Consider the following 19,073-nt stretch of genomic DNA (forward strand, 5'->3'; position numbering starts at 1 on the left):
ATAAGAGATCTTTTCCTGGATAAGGACCAAACAAGTCTTTGAAAACACTTTGAAGTCTACAAATTAATATATACCTTTTAAAACAGCCCAAAATAATGCATAGATCATGGAAAACAAAGTCATGGTTATTTTCCGTCCTGCTACCTATAAGTAATCCCTTTTTCACATTAAAAGGGATTGAAAGTTTTGTTACCTCTTCAAATATTTAATAAAATGTACTTTATGTTTGCAACACATTTCTGAGCAGAAATTTTTATCTTCTGCAAATTCAATAATGTGTAGTAGAAATAATTCTGAAATAATTGGGAGCAAGTTAATAAAGGAAGTCTGCTCATAAATTCAAGGAAAAAAAAAAGGAAGCTGAAGAACTTTCTTGCAAAACCTCAAAGTTCTTATTTTTATTAAAAAAAGCCTTAAGGCTGCATGAATATACTTAAATACACTGCCTTTTTCTTGCTCAATGGGGCCCTCCCTCTGATATTTGCTTCTGCCACAAAAAAATGTGAAAGTGGTAGTATGCTAATGAAAAATGGCATGGTACATGCCTATGCATAGCTACACACCTGTGGGGTGTACTGTGTACATAACTTTGTTCTTTTCCCTGCTGAAGAAATGCCATTTGACACACATTGTAGCCTCACAAGATCAAACAGTACAAATGCAGCTGCCCCTCCCTCATCCACCAGCTCACTTCACTAATGAATTTATAGCAACATTCTCGCTGGAGGCTCTTTCTATGCCCAAGATTCACTCAAATCCTCCCACTTGCTTCAGGACTAGTTTATATCTGCAGCACTTAGCAACTGTCGCCGAACTGGCAGTGAAATATTTACTATTACATTATCCACTCCTCCCCAAAAAAGCAAACACAAGTAAAGAAATGTCTAGAGAAACAGTTGGTTTAAGAGTAGGCTTCTGAAGACTGTAGGAAGCAGACACTTTGCTGATTTTGCTATATTTAGCAATAGCAGCATGGCTGAAAGGCAAGATACCACAAGGTGAGCACATGCAAAACAGAAAAGAGCTGGCCACAACACCATGCAGGCAGCTGACTCAAAAACGGAGGTTTTAGGACGTGGGCCCAAAGAGTGAACTGCTGAACCACACGGAAGTTAACCACCTGAAAGGTCATCTAGAAGCCTAAACACTCCTTTTCTTCTGAATAAAAAAATAATATCAGGGTATTGAAAGAACTTTGCAGAAGTTCAGTAATTTACAAAGTGATAGCTTGATGACACATTTCTCTGTCTATATTTGTAGCCATCTTCTTTCCCACTTAGGGTATTGTACACAACTTCATAAGCAATCAACTATACACAAGATCACCAATTACTTATCAATAGATAAAGGCAGCCTACCAAAAAAGTCCTGCTCCACTAGTCAGGCTAACAGAAGTTGCTTAGTGAAAGGTTAATACTGAAGCCGCTTTCTAGCTATACAAGCCATATTCAGATCCCTATATATTAATTAACTCCCCTTCTTCCTGCTGACTCTCTTTTTCAGTTGGTATTGAACTATGTCTACCAGCTCAAAATTGCACTTTCACATCAAGACACTGTGCAGCTGTCACCTTACTGGACTTGAGAATGGACTATCCGCTGCAGTTCCTGTACAAAGAGTGCCAGTAAATGGGATGAAATGCTTCTGGAAGTGCCTTTCTCAAGCCTTCAAATTACAGCGAGATGAATCATTCTCCCTCTACCGCTCCACTAATTGCAGCGGGAAACCAGATGCCTTAACTTCTAGGCAGCTACATTCAGGGCATGGGAACCCCACCCCACTTACAAATTTTTTTTCCAGTTAGAAAGAATTCCAATATATTTTACATTTTATGAAGCTTACACTCAAGACTTGTGCTGGTGGAACTGTTCATCAAAGACAGAGCCAGCCTTAACCTCAGCAGGCTTTTTTTTCCCCTCGTCTAATGCATCCTCCCAGAGACATTCAATGTCATAGATTGCAAGTGCTTGGCATTTGCCACCAGATTTCTAACATCATTAGTGACCTAAAACACTTCCCTCAGCATTTAAATTATTTGCTAGTTTCCAATGTAAATTTAAAACAAATTTACACACAGTCCCTGGAGAATATTTCGAGAAGACCTGACTCATGTTTTACTGCAGTCTAATAGTCAGTTGATGTAAATTCACATTCTCTTGAGGAAAGACTGCATGATTTGTTCTGTGACACAATATTTAACTACATCGGCAGCCCTCATATCTCCTTGCTATTTCATGTTACTCATACTGCAGTACTGCTAACATACACCTTTTTAAATTGCTGCAAATTCTTTTTTTGATTCAAAGAAGTACATCTGTTTTGTTGAAACCTATTCCTAGTGGAGGCTTAACAGGAACTGAAGGGCTAAATTTCCATAGCATATATTAATTCAGATACAATCAAGCATACTGCAGGTTTTGGGGATCAAAGTTTATTTCCACTATTAATAGTTCAGCAATGGTGCTTTTAACTCTGTTATCAACAAAGCCATCTCTGAGACACAGAGAAATTATTCATAGAAGACCACAAAAGAGGGGGATAAGGAACTCACCATAGGGAACAAGACATATTCTCGGAGAAAGTCATGAGATTCAAACTGATTATAGTCTCCAAAATCCGCTGGAAAAAACAACACAATTACTCATTTTAGCACTTTCCACACATGTTAAGACCACACTCAACCTTTGCACCAATGCTTAATTTCAAGTGGGCGAGTTCTCTCTGAAGCCACAACCCAGCACAAAGATTTCTGCTTGTACTTTAGCTTTTAACATGGAGGTCTGAAAATAATAGTGTTATTACTAAAGATCAAAAACCAGCCAACAAGTAATTTTTCTCTTTTGATCCCTAGTATTATGACCATTTTCAATGCTTAACCATGAGGAGTGTAAGAGGTTTTTTTTCTGTAGCCATCATGAACTAATACCACCATCTAACAAGGCTGGTTTTGCTCAGCCTCTTCAAAAATGTGGCACACTTAAAAAAGAAAGAAAAAATTAACCTACCTCTGCTACAATTCTACACAGTTGTACAAAAGATGCTTAATTTTACAGGCTAGGAGGTTAAAATCCACTAGCCAATTCTATTACAAATTGTCAAAAACCAACATGGTTTGGGGGGGGGTGAGGGGGTGGGGGTGGTACATAGTGGCGGGGAAGGTCTTATCCTTCTGCAGCCCATGTAACAGTACCGGCCCCGTCTCAGTTTAACTGACCAGTCGACACCTTACTACTAGCTTTCCTGCTTCTACATCTCTTTAAGAGGTACTCATCTCCACGCTCACATTCACTCATATGTCAGGCTGAGTTGTCTTGTCTAAACGTCCTTGAAACTACAGAGTTTTGAAAATGCTTCTAAAGGCTAAACTATGTTAAAAAATCAAAACAAGGCCTATATTTATCTACCTGTTAAATACACAACAGCTTATATCAAAAGAATATCTTGCCAGGAGGTTTTTATTTTATATTAATTGAACTGGATCAAACACCATCTACAAGATCCTCATATTAGAGAAGCTGGAAATTCCCACCATAAATCATATTAGCTAAATATTCTGTCTAGAAGCTTTGAAAATTTCAGGTATCACAGGATGCCAAAAATGCAGTTTCATTTTGTTTTCACCTCAGAGTTATGTTTTAACATAAACAGAAAGACATCATAATGGACATGAAACAAAGTCTCAAGGTTAAAAGAAATAAGTATTTCAAATATCTTCAGTTGCATCACATGCAAATGACAAAGGGATACAAGGTCAGGAATAAAGCAAACAAGATTAGGTGCAGCATTCTGATGCAACGGTCTTCGAAATGTAACAGATTATGCAGAAAATTCAGAATAAGAGTGATTACTTCAAACTGATTATGAAGACTGACTCACTCTCAAAGTTAGCAAAAAGCTTCAAAAACATGAGACCAATGAAACACACTCAGTATCTATCAAGCCCTCAGTCACACACTGGAAAAGCTTAATTTATGTAAATTGCAAGATTCAATATGGAATCTTATACATATATTTTCCTTTTATTAATAAAACATTTCAAGATTTGACAGGAAACATTTTTTCTTCAATTTTTAACCAAGAATCAAGGTGCCGAAACAGAATTTTTACTGCCCTAAGGAAGATCATATTAGCATTACTCTCCATTGAGCCTTTCATTTTCAAGAATCAGATCTTCACGTTTACTATTTTTATATATACTTCCCCCTTCCCTCTCATCAGAGGACATGCCCAGAGCATGATTGCTGAAACTCTACCTTAGGTTCTCAGAGACAGTCATGGATGGACTGACACATGCTTTCTCCAAATACAGGGCTTCCGCCTCTGCCCATATACATTATGTGATCCCACTTTTATTGATGTCCTTAGGAGGCTCAGAATAAAAATCACATTGCAAGAAGTAGTTTATTAATTTATAACTCGCACAATAATTATGGTCATGTGTTCTTTCATACTTCAGATAGCACTATACAGCGAAACGAGCTTTTAATTAAAGGCAAAATTAAAGCCGCTGCTATGCTCTTTGATGTAATTGCATTTCAAACCAGAGAACATGAAGCAAATTCATTACTGCAAAGTACTCCGTGGTTGGGGTTGGAAGAACTGGAGTTTTGTTCAGATTCACTAACATGGATTTTAGAAATAGGAAAGTTGAACACTGTGATGTGGTCCATCACTCTCTCCCTGAGGGTGCGAGTGTCTCATCGACAGCAGTCCACCTATGTGCTTTTAAATCAATAGAAAACCCAGGTGTTGTGAGTCATACAAGGCCTTTGTTAGTGCCCAGTCAACACACAGAACAAACCAAAGGAGCCGATGTTGGAAAAGGGCTATCAGGTCACATCATCTTACCTTGCACTGCCAAACCAGCTAGTCGAATTCCCTGCTCCAGTGAAGAAAGTAATCGACCATCAAGAACATCCTTTTTCACTTGTAGGTAATACTGATATCTACAAACAAAAAAAGAGCACAAATTAGAACATCTATATGTTTGTATGTTTTCTACAGAACAAAAGACTGCTGAGAGCGAGAAAAACTCACCACAAACAGGTCAGGTAGTTAAACAGCAGTCTGTGCCTGGCTACAGAAGTTCCACATTACCAGAACAAATCAGTATGATCCCTACATGTGCAATGCTTCCAGGTGGATGAAAAGGAAAAAAAAAAAATCAAAAAGTTCTAATTTGTGTTCCCTAGACCACATAGAAGAGGGACGTCAGCTGGGATTACCTCCTCCATAAATTTTGTAGAGGTTACTGAAGACCTTGCAATCACCAATACAAAAAGAGGCTGTTCCATATGTCTTCTCTTGTTTTTGCTCCAGTGTCACCATTTTGATAGAAGAAACAGAATTTTAGCAATATACTTTGGCCTACTGACATAACTAACTGTAGCCCATATAGAAGTTGGTTTTTTGTTTGGTTTTTTTTTTGGTTTTTTTTTTTTTTTAAATTGGCATCTCTTATCTGTAAGGATGACTTAGACACACAAATGAAGCAAAACCAGCTTCTAATATGCACTTGCTGATCTGCAGTAATTAATCACAAGACAAACTATGTTAGTTTTAACCACAGCAACATGTTTCACCTTACATTTACAATAGAGTAGAGGAGGACAAACAAGATGCTTTCCACAAAAAGCTTAACAAGTTAATGTCCACATCTGTGTACCCTCCTATCAAGAACCACCAAGAACTGGGCAAGACCCACAGCAGAGCTGGTCAAAGCAGCAGGAACATGTACCAGCCCCTCCAGCATACCAGGTTGAAGTCCAGTGGAGACAGCTTTGTTCGCAGGCCACAACTTTTTATTCTGCAGATACCAATGCATGTTCCTTCAAGCTACCGGTGTGGCATGGGCAGTAAAACCAGACAGGGGCAAGACAGGCAGCTGAAGAAATTATAGCCACAATTGCAAAGACACCATATTAGCCACTGATGTGCCAATAATCAAATAGAGTTGAGTTACAGCAATAAAATGGTCTCAAGTCCATCAGCTTAAATTTCTGGTGCAGACGTATGTAACCTGTCCCAACTGAGATGAAACACACAATTCCTTCTCAGCCAACACGTAAAAATTCATCAGGTCTGAGGCCAAAGGTAGAGGTACTGTACCAGTGTAGCCACAGTCCACAGAATCATAGAATCATAAAATTGTTAAGGTTGGAAAAGACCCTTAAGATCATCAAGTCCAACTGCTAACCTATCACTGCCAAGTCCACCACTAAACCATATCCTCAAGCACCACGTCTACCCTTCTTTTAAATACCTCCAGGGATGAAGACTCCACCACCTCCCTGGGCAGCCTGTTCCAATGTTTGACAACCCTTTTGGTGAAGAAGTTTTTCCTAATATCCAACCTAAACTTCCCCTGGCTCAGCTTGAGGCCAATTCCTCTCGTCCTATCGCTTGTTACTAGGGAGAAGAGACCGACCCCCACCTCGTTACAACCTCCTTTCAGGTAGTTATAGAGCGTGATAAGGTCTCCCCTCAGCCTCCTCTTCTCCAGACTAAACAACCCCAGCTCCCTCAGCCGCTCCTCATAAGACTTGTTCTCTAGACCCTTCACCAACTTCATTGCCCTTCTCTGGACACACTCCAGCGCCTCAGTGTCCCTCTTGTAGTGACGGGCCCAAAACTGAACACAATACTCGAGGTGCAGCCTCACCAGTGCTCCATGTGTGTACTCAGCCTCATGCACCCAACCCCAGACCTGCTGATAGTAACTGATGCACCTGGGTGACCCAAGTTAGGAAACACCAAAAACCGAAGGGGATTCTCAGGCTGTGACCAGACATGCTGGTCTGACTGCAGCTGAACCAGGTTAGGAGGTCACTGCTCTCTTTGGCTGCATGACTACTCACCCCCCTAATACAAAGGGCATCCCCTCAAAATTGCATGGACTTAAAAAAATAAGTGCTTGAGATAAACCAGGTTAGAAAGAAATGCTACGCAAGCATGCTAGCCAGTCTCAGAGACTGCAACCTCCACAAGGTGGACAGCAAAGAGCAGTCAGAAAGACTGGGGATAGTTATCTCCTAACTGTACTCGGCTGCAACCAGCACATTACATCTGACCTTACCTTTGAACTTTTGGGAACAGCAAAGAAACTGTTCTGGTCTTGTTTTAACGATTGCAGACATGCATGTAAGTCATCTTCCCAGTACCAATGCAATTAGCCTTTCCTTCTTAGAAAGGAGAACCACTGTAACCCATGTTACAGGGACTGCACTGCCTTAACTATACTCAAAAATGCTATCATTTAATCCTGTGTGGACGTTTTAGAAAATACTAGGGTGGTTCAAAACCAGCACAACGCAAGCCATGTTTGCACATCTATTAATTAAATGCAGCATTCTACGTTTTTCTTCAGTTAACTCTTCTGTCAGCAATGTGAGATGCAATAACTTGCCACTAGACAGCACCAATGCTCTGACCAGAGCCATACTCTCAAGGCAGCAGGGTGTTTAGAGGCTACAAGCACTGCAGGGCAGAGAAATCCTCTCAGGAAAGGCCTCTGCACATATTCAAGTTTGAGAAGTTCCCTTCAGAGTTCACAATTTTTAAGTGTGTTTAAAAGGTAATTGTTGGGTTACTGGTTTTAGGCTTCCTTTTCCCTTCTCTCCCCTACAAAAGACAGTGAACATTTTTAAACAGGAAGAATATAATCTCAGTTAAAATGCTTAGATTTGGCTTTCAAACAGCCTAATGAAGATTAAAACTTCAGGGGATTTTGAAATTTGATTGAGAGGTGCAGTTGAAAAAGCATACGGCTTCTCAGCTTGAGCCCTGTGCTTCAGCCCCAGGTTTCACACTTGCTTGGTCCAAGAGACAAATCAGCTTGTTTCCACTTCTTTGCAATGACTAAATCCCAATTCTGAAAATACGCACACTGTCACAGAAGCTTGACATAAGCTGCTTTATGAAGTCTGGAGGTGAGCAAGTGTTTGCTGAATCTGGTCTTTGAGACCAGGCTATTTATGTCGATGCTACATGTACATGCATGAATTACATATTCTAGTCTAACAAAACAAAAATAAAAAAGTTTTAAAAAGTTAGGTTGGATATTAGGAAAAATTTCTTCACCAAAAGGGTTGTCAAACATTGGAACAGGCTGCCCAGGGAGGTGGTGGAGTCTTCATCCCTGGAGGTATTTAAAAGAAGGGTAGACGTGGTGCTTGAGGATATGGTTTAGTGGTAGACTTGGCAGTGATAGGTTAGCAGTTGGACTTGATGATCTTAAGGGTCTTTTCCAACCTTAACGATTCTATGATTCTAAAATCTACAACTGCCATAAAATTAGAGCTATTGTTAAGCAAACACAAACTTCAGAGACTACCTCAAAGTCAAAACAATGTAAAATCTTGTAGTGACATCCTAGCTCTATAGAAGTCAAGAGCTTCTTTAAATTACTCTACTAAAGTAACTCAAGTTAACTTCTTTAAGTTAAAGTTAACTCAAGAGCTTTAGTGGAGCCATGATTTCAACCACAGTGCCCACAAAGCTACAGATAAACCATAGAAAGGATTATTTGGGTAAGCATCATCAAAAATATTATGTCAATGCAGTTACTGTAGTATTAAATATTATGACCAAGACTCAAAAGAAACAATGATGTGAAGTTTTTAGTTGCAATTTTAGTTGCCAATACTTTAGAAAGTGTTTTAAGACAGCAGTCAATGCCCATGTTGAAAAATATGCCCATTTACAGGTGTTTCAACCCGATTGTCAAAACCAGGTCACATTTGAAATCCTAATAGGAATATTCCACAATATTATCGTACAGCATTGTATTTACTAATGCTATAGCAGAATAAAAGTTTAGGATTTATTACATATTGTAGATTAACATGAAGTAAGAGTTTAAAAGATGTTTGTAATTAGCTCTGATGTTAGCTAGTGTATCCATCAGGAAAAATCCCATGGAGAAAGTTGTCACCTTTCACAGGCAAACACACTGAAAAACAATCACCTGCTATGGCTCTGACACCTTTTTCAGTGGAAGTGCCAAGATAAACTAAAGGTGACTGAGGCAGAAACCTATGGTCTGTACCAGCTCCATATTCACCCCTGGACTAACAGTGATGAGGGTCACCCACCTAAGGTGTCCCCTGACATCTCATTTCACTGTGGCCACATCAGGTATGAACTGGGACATCTCCTTTCACAGGCACAAACTGGAGTGGCTAATTCCACTGTCAAGGAAGAGGAGGAGCATACCCTGGAGGAAGCTCTGCTAGAAGGCTCTAATAGCTCTACCAGCCACAGATTCATGGCTCAGCTGTGCTGCAAAACTGTGGTCAGGCTCTCTGCCCAGCCAACGGAGAGGAGAAATTGGCCCATATTCTGCCAAGGATTTGAAGCTACTCCATCTGAAGTTATGTTAAATGCCGTTATTATGTCACTATGCTAGCTGAGAGTGCTTTTTGTTTGCTTGGATTGCAAAAGTAGATCTATAATTTGAGGGAAATCAAACATTTTAAAAAATGATCCAGCTATAGATTCACTGAGGAAAGCTGTTCCAGAACAGCAGATAAAACCATGCATTTCGTAAGCCTCCTATTAGGTGGTTTAGTTGGGAAAGCATATGGAAACTGAACAGAAGTTTGCCGTCTGCACCCCCAAGTAATAAAAGGCAAGAAACTCAAAATTAAGACTTACAAAGCTTTAATCACAGAGCCATTCTGGCACAGTAGGGGAGTGCAGGGCAGAAGAGACACCACCACAGCCAAGTGGGCTGAGAGCTGAAATCTCTCACCTTCGTTGCTCATGTTGGGTTAACCATTTTCAGCAGAGCTGTTGTGTATTCAATATAATAAAGGCTACTACAGTTTGCCAGCTTGTAACTAATTCCAAGGGGAATGGGAGTGGACAACAAGTCTGAACAAAGCCATAATTATAAGGATATTTCCCACAACTCTATTTAGCCAACACAGAAAACATTAAAAGTATATTTGCATCTATTGCATCAAAAAAGCACTTTTTATAAAGTAAATAAGCTGCAACAGGACAACTATAAGACAACATCTGAACTCCACAATCAATGTTTGGATTTTAGCAATCCATACTACATCAGAGGGCAAAAAAACCCCAAACAGTTTAGTAAGCAGGCGATAAGGATACTGGTTTAAAATTTAAATGCAACACCCAGATTCAGACTCAGCTACAGCTGTGTAAATGTACAGAAACTCCATTTGCCCATACATTTCTGCACAGACCTCCCAAGATCAGGATTCGTGTTTGTTCTCCTGTCACTTCAAAGAAGAACGTAGGTGTTTGTATAGTGTCACTGAATTCATTGTACCCTTCCATCACCACTGTTTAGCTGATGCATAACCTCCATTGCTGTTTTGTATATGTAGAAAACTCAATTAAGTTTAATGATTTCTGTTCTCTTCAATAACCAATGTTTCAAATACCACAAGCCACACAGAACCTGGCCTGATCAATACTGGAAGATCTTTGTAGAGGAGTTGAAGGATGGTTTACAAAAGTAAGAATATGGGTTAGTTTTGCAGAGTAATTGCAATGGTGTGCTGCATCTTCACAATTTTCCTACTCGTGACTTCCACAAAGAACCACAAGGTAAATATTTCATTAATGATTACTCAATATTATCAGACCAGTAGCCTTAGGAATCTCCTAAGGAACAGAAAAAAAAATGCTTATTGCCGGGAATTTACAATCTAAATATATATTTCATACACATACATAGATCTATATACTTATATAAAAAGGCGACAGGACTGAGATAGTAATGATTAGTACTGCTTGAATGCTATACTGTGATCAGTCTGGATTTTTGTTATTTTTCCCTAGTTTTACTTTCCTTCTCTGTATATCAGGGACAGGAAGGGTTTGAAATATACACCTTGCCTCTAGTGCAGCAGGAAACACTTGAAAAAAAACAATTTTTTTTTAATCAGTCTGTGTTTTCCTGGAAATTTCAAACAGGTATGAATAAATACATTACAGTGTCAATACCAACAAATATTTACCTTGAGTGTATCTGAAAATATACAAAGCACTACAAAACATGTATTAGTTACCCAAGAGGTACAATTAATTTCAAATAATTTCTAATGATGCAATTACTGGCATGACTAACTTTTTTATAACTCATTAGGTACCTTTTTGGCATCAAGCCTATCTATTGGATAACTGCATAGCTATGTAGTTTAACTTCTTCACTGGAGGAAAACTGCTTTACTGTTTCATACCTCCAAAATAAGAAGTCCTTAAGACTCAAAGGAGAAACAGATTGGCCCACAAGTGTTTTTGTTCAAGACCTTCAGCTCTTTTTCAACTTCAAAAAAAAAATTGCAATTAGAGTACAAGATGATCTTCTAAAATTAGGAACACAATAAAAGTCTCATTGAATCACAACAACAATCGAACTCAGCTCATTTGGGTTTATATTAGTATGGTAATATACTTCTGAGCAGAGATGCAATGTACACTTATGCAATAATCTTCCCACAGGGAAAGTAGTTTCTCCAGAAGAGAGGCCTTTTATAATTTACTAAAATTATTTTAAGCGTTAACTTCGATATTGGTGTGTCTGTTGCTCATCTCACACCTTAAAATCTGCCATGATCTTGGCTTCAATATTACTTAGCAACAGGATTCCACAGACACCCATATGCTACATTTTAAAGAGACCCACTTTTTATTTTAAACACAGGGACTTTCATATTTTCTCAGCCTTTGCATTAGATGAGCCAATGACTCAGCTATTCAATGGGCAAAGGAACTAATTGATGATGACCAAAAAGTTACATATTTGAGACAATCATAATAATATTTAGCTCTTACTGGATGCTTTTCTGAGAAAAACCTGCTTTATATAGTATTAATGATCATTAGCCTAATTTTATAAATAGAATATCTGAGGCACATGGCTAGTGAAGTTACTCATGTAAACTTGGGCAGGAAACCAAGGCAGATTTGGGAGATCTAGGTTTTGTTCCTATGTCTCAGTCCAGAGTACTACTTACTGGATGCTGCTTGTTTCATGTGGGTCACTCAGCATACTGCAACAAAACTGACTGTGAACTTGGACTGGATTTTGTATGGCGAAAAAGGCAGGCAGGCAGACAAGACCGGTCTTTTCAGATACAGCGTTTGGTATACTGGCAAAGATGGTGTTATGATTTCTGGGCTTGGGCATGCTTAAACACATTTTAGATGCAAGGATTCAATCAGCACATCTTAATCTAAAGGCACTTAAGAAAAAAAAAAACATACATTGATGATGTCATTGTCAGTAACAGTGCTAAGGCCTTGTCTTTGCAGTTGTAAAAAACTTAGATGGTGTTGCTACATAGAACATCTTCAGCGCGCTCCTCTGGAATTTCATCAACTTCCCTCCCAGCGAAAGTCTGATGTTTCTCAGTACTAGACAATAGCCATTTATCTGGGATTTGTGGTAGAATATAAAAAGCAATGGCTGCGCTTCCACTACTAAAGGGTAATATTTTTGGAAGGGTATTACTGAGAACAAGTCTACCACACCCTCTTACAGACCTTCAGAAAGATCGGCAGACTTGCCAGAAAAAAAAGGGAAGGAGACGAAACAGCCTTTGTCACCCATGCAGGAGGAAATTCCTTCAGAAGCTTACTCTGTCAATGCCAATAGTAAAACACACACTCATAACAGTTTCTAGGGTAAGAATTTCTTGATCATAACCACCTTATAAGGTAGGTCAAGGTTAGCTTCAGGTAACCGAGAAACGAGGTTTTTCAAAAGCATCATCCAACTGTCTACATCCTGGTTTCCTCTAGCAGCTGGATGGAAAACATGACTGAAACTAAAAATAAAATAAATGAAATACATGGAAAGATTTGTGTCACTCCTTTTCCCCTTCCTAATGAGACAGAACAATGCTGGGTTAGCATCATTTTCACAAGTAGGACTGAAATAGGAGGACACATCAACACACAGTTCGTATCACCTACTTCCACATTGCTCGAGCTCTCTCTTTAAAAGCAACAGTTTATAGCTGAAGGGGAGAAAAGGGGATTTGGCTAAAACAGGCTAATTTCACAATGACGGTCACCTTCCATTTGTTTTGATATGTAACTTCTGAGCATAAGGACAAACAATACACAGCCTGGATGGATGGATGGCTGAGCTGCAATGAGGTACTCCACCACATCTGACCAGTGAAGTTCCTACCAAAGGCTAATGTCTTCCAAAGGTTAAGGCCCAGCTACACAGTCAGCTCCCGGCTAAGGATCCTAGGAACAGGAAAACCTTTGCACACCTGAAAACAGTCTGGCCGGAATTTTGCACTGCTTAGTTGCTGTTTACCACCTCTATTTCATTGGTTTACTACTGAAACGTTGGTCATTTGCATGCATTCCTCGAAAGACAGTCTATTAAAATTTCAGCTCTCCACCTCTGCCAGCTGTGTAAAGAATTGGTAGAAGATTTCATATATAAGTGCAAGATATGAGCATTTTAGGAGCAATAAGCTTTTTTGTTCTGGTGTAAATCAGTCAATGAAGTAAAATTTCTGCAGCAAGATTGAGCATTCAAAAAAGAAAATAATATACGTATTCCAAACAGACGTGGGACCGTTTAGGAAGGTAACAAACGCTTTATAACTTCTCACATATAAGCAGCTGCTTCCAGCACAGCCTGGTATCAAAGTGTTATGGCTCTTTGGTGTCTAGCATTACATGGATGGCTAGTGAAACCCTTAGCAGTTAGACACCAGATAACAGCACCTCACAGCATTCTCGTTGGCAGCAAGAGACTGAGCTTGGATTGTAAAGTGCTCTGTGAGTGTTTTTCTTTTCCTGCCATTTCTGATGGGCCACAAGCACGGACACGCACCCAGGCCTTGTTGTGGCCCGCAGACATGACACAAGCCTTCCAAAACACACACTCCTCCTGTGAGGGGCTTAGCCAGCAGCTTTACAATATCCACCAATTTCTCTATATTTAAAAAGGAGCCCCCCACAACCACAACACATCCATCCTCTGTACTTGTACTTTTTGTTAAGAGTGTATTATACTTTTTGGATACTCCAAGTTCAAATAAACCCACAAACACAAAGTTAAACCTTAAATAAAAAGGCCAGTAATGGCATGCTTTGGCAAGAAAGAAAGGCATGCCACAACCTGATCCTGTTTTTCTGCCCTTGAACTCTTGAATTAATTATAACAAATTACAGGGAGCCCCACTACAATTTTTAAGTGCAATAAACTCCCTTACAAGCACCTATAATTTTATCAGAGTTAATCCAAATACCTAAAGAATTATACAGCACAGAACTCCAGCATGCCTTTTAGAGCAAAGAAAATGGGGGAAGCCATATTCTCTTGTCTTCTGAGCTCGCTCTCTCAGCAAAGGCTACGTTCGGTCTCTACAAGCTGGAGTCCAGCAAAGCCAGGCCCTGGCGACACCACCATAGCATTCATCCTTACAAAGGCTGGAGTGGGACTACAAAAGCAAAGCAAAACAATCAAAATCATACAATGCAAGGAAATCTATATTTTAGCATTTTCAGCTGAAAAACAACGTTCAATGCAAGCATAAATATTATATGGAAAGACTAGAATAAAGCATTTGGGAGTCAAGAGTTTGTTAGCTACCTGTCTTTGAAAAAAGCCATGTATCCATCTGGTTTGGGTTTTAAGCACGTGCTAAAAGTGTTATTGTTCAATATGGCAGTCCTACTGACTTCTGACTACGCACATAGTTAAGCTTAAATACACACTCAATGACGCGCTTGTGTCTCCTGAATGGAGCAAAACACTTGCATTTGGCTACAGAGATCCAAAGGTTACAATTCAGGAGAATTTACTTTTTTGTATTAACGTCACTTTCTTTTTTGATCATTTAAAAAAAAAAAGAATGAGTCAGGTAGGTAAATTGCAACAATGCCACATACTGCTTTTCATATATAGAACTTAAATTCTTAAATGCTGCACAGGAAGATCAGTATTCTCATTCTCCCACCCTATCACCAAAAAAAAAAAAAATCACAGTGAGAAACCAGGGGCCTGTGGAAGGATGCAACTTCCCATTAATGGTGGTAACACTGGAACTAAACCCAGATCAACTCTTCCATCAGTAGGGTCCACAAGTCAAATGGATATCAAAGCCTATGAGAAAAATCTCTCTTGCTAAACTTCTTTCAGCTTTTTTTTGTGCAGTCTGCAAGAAAAAAATATCAGTACTCAACAGGGGTTTATTTTTTTTGAGCACAAACCCACAAGGTCTCACAACTGCTGCCTCCACCTTCACCTTCCTACTAATGTGGTCTTCCCCATTCCCATACAGGGTCCCAGGACATTTTGTTCTCACCCTGGGCTGTGTGTGCCAGAGGCAGCTATTGCTCTGGTGCGGGACAAATATTGCTCTTTTGTGTGCAAAGCCACCATCTGGCTCGACAGCAAACTCAGCACGAGAATGCTGCAGAGTACCACTCTATCACTTTGCAGGGTGGTTCTACTAGCCATCATCCCTCCTTTGCTGCATGCCACAAAACATAGGCTCCATCCATGAACAGGAGCTCCAACCACATATAGGCTCCACCTATATATAGGTGCTCAGTACTATGACATGGCAAACAGCCTGTGTCATTTCCCACTTCATTAGTCACATCCTCAGAACATAAGGTCCCACACAGAGTCTTAGATGGCATTAAAGTAATGGCAGCTGTGAAGATCCATCCTCACAAAGATGCAAAAATGATGAGCCATGGCTATGTATGCTGAAGACAACTAAACCTCATGGGGAAAGGAGCACAAAACACTCTTTTGGACTTTCCTGATTTGAAATCAGGAAAGATTTCAGCAAAAATGATATTAGACCCCAAAAAGTTAGTAATAGCTTAGATTTACTTCCTTTACTCACGTGTGTTGACTCAGTTCAAAATATGCTGTTCCCTGCCCTAAAAAGAAAATGCAGCTAACCCTCAAGCTGTCTCTGCTGTGGGAAAAGGTGGTTTAAGTTACATATGGAAGCAATATGAGTCAACAGTTTGAAAATTCTCCTGGTAGCCAGCCAGGTTAATGGCCAAGCAGGTTAGAATATCATGCTAAAAAAATGCGGTGAGTTAACTAGAACATATGTATATTCTAGCTCATACTCTGCAACACTGAAAATAAACAGATAACTTTCTAAAAATTGGGCTATGTACAGGTATAACTCTGAACTATACTTTGGACACAAAACAAATATGAAGAGTTCTGATTGCCCCATGCTCCCCCCTCCATTATGCCAGTTGGAGTAATAAAACATATCGTATACACCCCATAAACCCTGCCTCATTTTTCAACATATATTTTAAATTTTCTCCTCCAATAGGGCTCTAAACTCTGGAATGACATAAGTCCACCAGCCTTTTCTGGTTAAACATACTGGGGTGCACTGATACAAAAGCTGAACAGAGTGAACACATACCAGTGAACAACTGGTATGCATATATAAACATCCAGAAGCTCATCACAAAATGATTGGTTTGTGGGTGCAGAGCAGCATGTAGGTGTACTCAGGTGTTACTTCATTCAAAGAGCAAGTGAACACGCTCAAACTTACAGAATGTGTGCTTAACCTGAACTTTAAAAAAAAAAAAATTGCTCTGGTAGCCTGCAGTGAAACCTTGTTAATGAATTTATGGAAGTCATTAAAAAACCCTATCAGTAAAACCTTTTGGTAACATCCCAATCTCACATAATCAACATTCAGGAAAGCTCTATTGGTTTAGTGGAATTTTACCTCGTAGGGAGCTAAAATCCAGTCTATTCACTACTGCCTTTTACAGTAATCTGCCCTGGTAATAAGAAAACACTGCTTGAAACGTGACACAATGAAGTTGCCACTTATCTAGAGGCCATCAGTACAGTAGCTCATATTCCTGTGAAAAGATTGTAGAAGCACCTACATTAGCACTCACTGCCAGCAGAAAACAGGAAAACTCAGGTTGTTTCCACCTCCTAAAGAACTTGGTGACCCTAGTGTTTTCAAAGGAATCATTGAAAACAGTCACCCCACGCATCAGTAAATCATGCAATAAAACCATGGCCCAGGAAGTTCTAATGTCCTAGTGAACACAACCTTGCAAAAGTGAACATAGCTCTGATAACAATGGGATGTTGCCAGAGAAGTATGTGAATCAGTGCTCTGTTGGGTGGGTAAAGTAGATCCATTTCATGAAACGAATAATTATTCCTTGTAAAAGCTTCAAAAACAGCTGAAGATATCAAGTGCAAAAGCAGCTGCCAAAGATAAAACAGTGAACCAGTAAACATCTCACTGCACAGGAATCTGCCATCTTCCGACACTGTGATTTCTGCCAAATTCTTGTTGAGATTTTCAGCTGCATAAGGGCTCCAAACAAATGCTTCTTTTAAACACATTCAGAGACTTCAGGATTGTACCAACATCCAACTGCAGCTCCTTTAGCTTTATACCCTGCCAGCAAGGCAAAAAAATATTAAACATATTCAGCTCCCTGAAAAAGGGTATGTTTAGAATCAGTTTTCGTGGCTTGTGTCTCAGCTATACGAGAAGGGAAAGAGTTTGCTCCAGCCTGCAGTACAACCATCAAAATTCAATAAATTTAACTGAAGACACAATGCTACTGTAACCAAGATTCCACTGCCTACTGAATTATCAAAATTTAAAAAGCAGCCGAAACCCTGATCAAAAAGCTCAGGTCTGTTTGCTCACAAGTTGCTGCTACTGGCTCGACCCTCTTTCTGATGCTGTAGCCAAATTCAGACATATCAGGGACTTCTAAATAGAAGACCAGTGAGCTGCAGTTCCCTTTTCAAAACACGCAGTAGGAAAAAATAGAATGAATCACCTGCAGAATGTGATGCACAACAGAGGAATCCTGAATCATGCTGTGGAAATGCCCATTTCTTCTCACTGATTACGCAGGAAGTCTAGAGCAACCTTCATTCTTGAGGCTACATCAGGAGAAACTACACAACTGAGGTAAGATCGGTCTGTGTCGTGAAGACTTTAAGTAGTATATCCCATAGCGGTCTGCACTTCCCTAAAGAGAAATTGCTAGTCACTGCTACTGCATCACATAGGAAGATAAACCGGAGAATATTAGCCCTAATCTAGGTAACATATTCATCTGTCAAAAACAGTGCCTTAAACTACACTGGGAGACAAATCAGAAGCAGCATACCGATCTATGAGGTACACCGTAATATTCAATGTGTACGCAGTGTGCCTTAATGAACGGGCAACCTCATTCTGCAGTGATATACATTGCTACTACACCTCCTTAAGGGAAAAAAAAAGCCAAACACTTTGCAATAGTCTAAATGACAAAGGCAGTGAGCTGCACAGTTCATAGGTTAGAAGAGGAACGATCCTTTCCATCTTTGTTTGAGGAGATGCATAAAGGCTGATGGGCATTTCTGTGACTCAAGCAGCTAGGGATGACAAGTGTTTTCCGTTTTTCCACTTTTCTTACGCTTTCTCCTGTAAACCAAAAAAATCGAAGAGAACATCTTTTTTTTTCCTAGGGAAAGTACAATCACTCCATGACAGTAACTATTTCTATAGATATTACACTGAAATTTCACAGAAGAGGAAGACAGCAGACATTATGTATTCAGTAATTTTCAGAATAACTCTCTAACTCCTCACTGTTAGCCACAAGTGAGAAATTAGAAATAGATATTTGCTGAAATCACTCCTTTCTTCTGCCTAAAAATTCGACAAATAGATTCGTAAACATGCATAATGCCTTCTCCCAGAAAAGCGTTGCTTAATAAGACCCTAATGTAACAGCTCAGAACCAAGCTCTGAAAAGTTGGGCAGGGCCTTGGAAGGACAATAGCAAGTGAAGTGGATGATAAGCTGTTCCTCTTTCATAAGTAACCAAGCATCATTTGGCCTTTACTTTGAAGCTGCCTCATTTTATGCAAATGTTTTTTCTAGTTTGTGGGCAACAAGAGGTTATTTTCTTTTTCTCTTTCTTCTCCTCAATTAACAACACAAAAGAAAACAGTTCTAGTACCACCATGTCGCTTGTTTGATACTAGAACTCCATAGACTTGTTTATTTTCATAGAAGTATTAAAATATGGGCTATTTTTAG

General features: G+C 39.5%; 1 protein-coding gene across 2 annotated transcripts in view; it reads right to left on the reverse strand.

Annotated features, from left to right (window-relative positions):
- Positions 1 to 19,073, reverse strand: part of PTPN14 (protein tyrosine phosphatase non-receptor type 14) — a 123,212-nt gene that overhangs the window by 39,597 nt on the left and 64,542 nt on the right. For both annotated transcript variants that reach the window (XM_064446229.1, XM_064446230.1), the window contains 2 exons: positions 4,849 to 4,946; positions 2,552 to 2,619 (listed from right to left, as the gene is read on the reverse strand). In XM_064446229.1, the coding sequence (XP_064302299.1) occupies positions 2,552 to 2,619; positions 4,849 to 4,946 (166 nt within the window). The remainder of the gene's footprint in view (positions 1 to 2,551; positions 2,620 to 4,848; positions 4,947 to 19,073) is intronic.

The sequence above is a fragment of the Phalacrocorax carbo genome, chromosome 3 (genome assembly GCF_963921805.1).
Source record: "Phalacrocorax carbo chromosome 3, bPhaCar2.1, whole genome shotgun sequence".
Classification (NCBI taxonomy): Eukaryota; Metazoa; Chordata; class Aves; order Suliformes; family Phalacrocoracidae; genus Phalacrocorax; species Phalacrocorax carbo.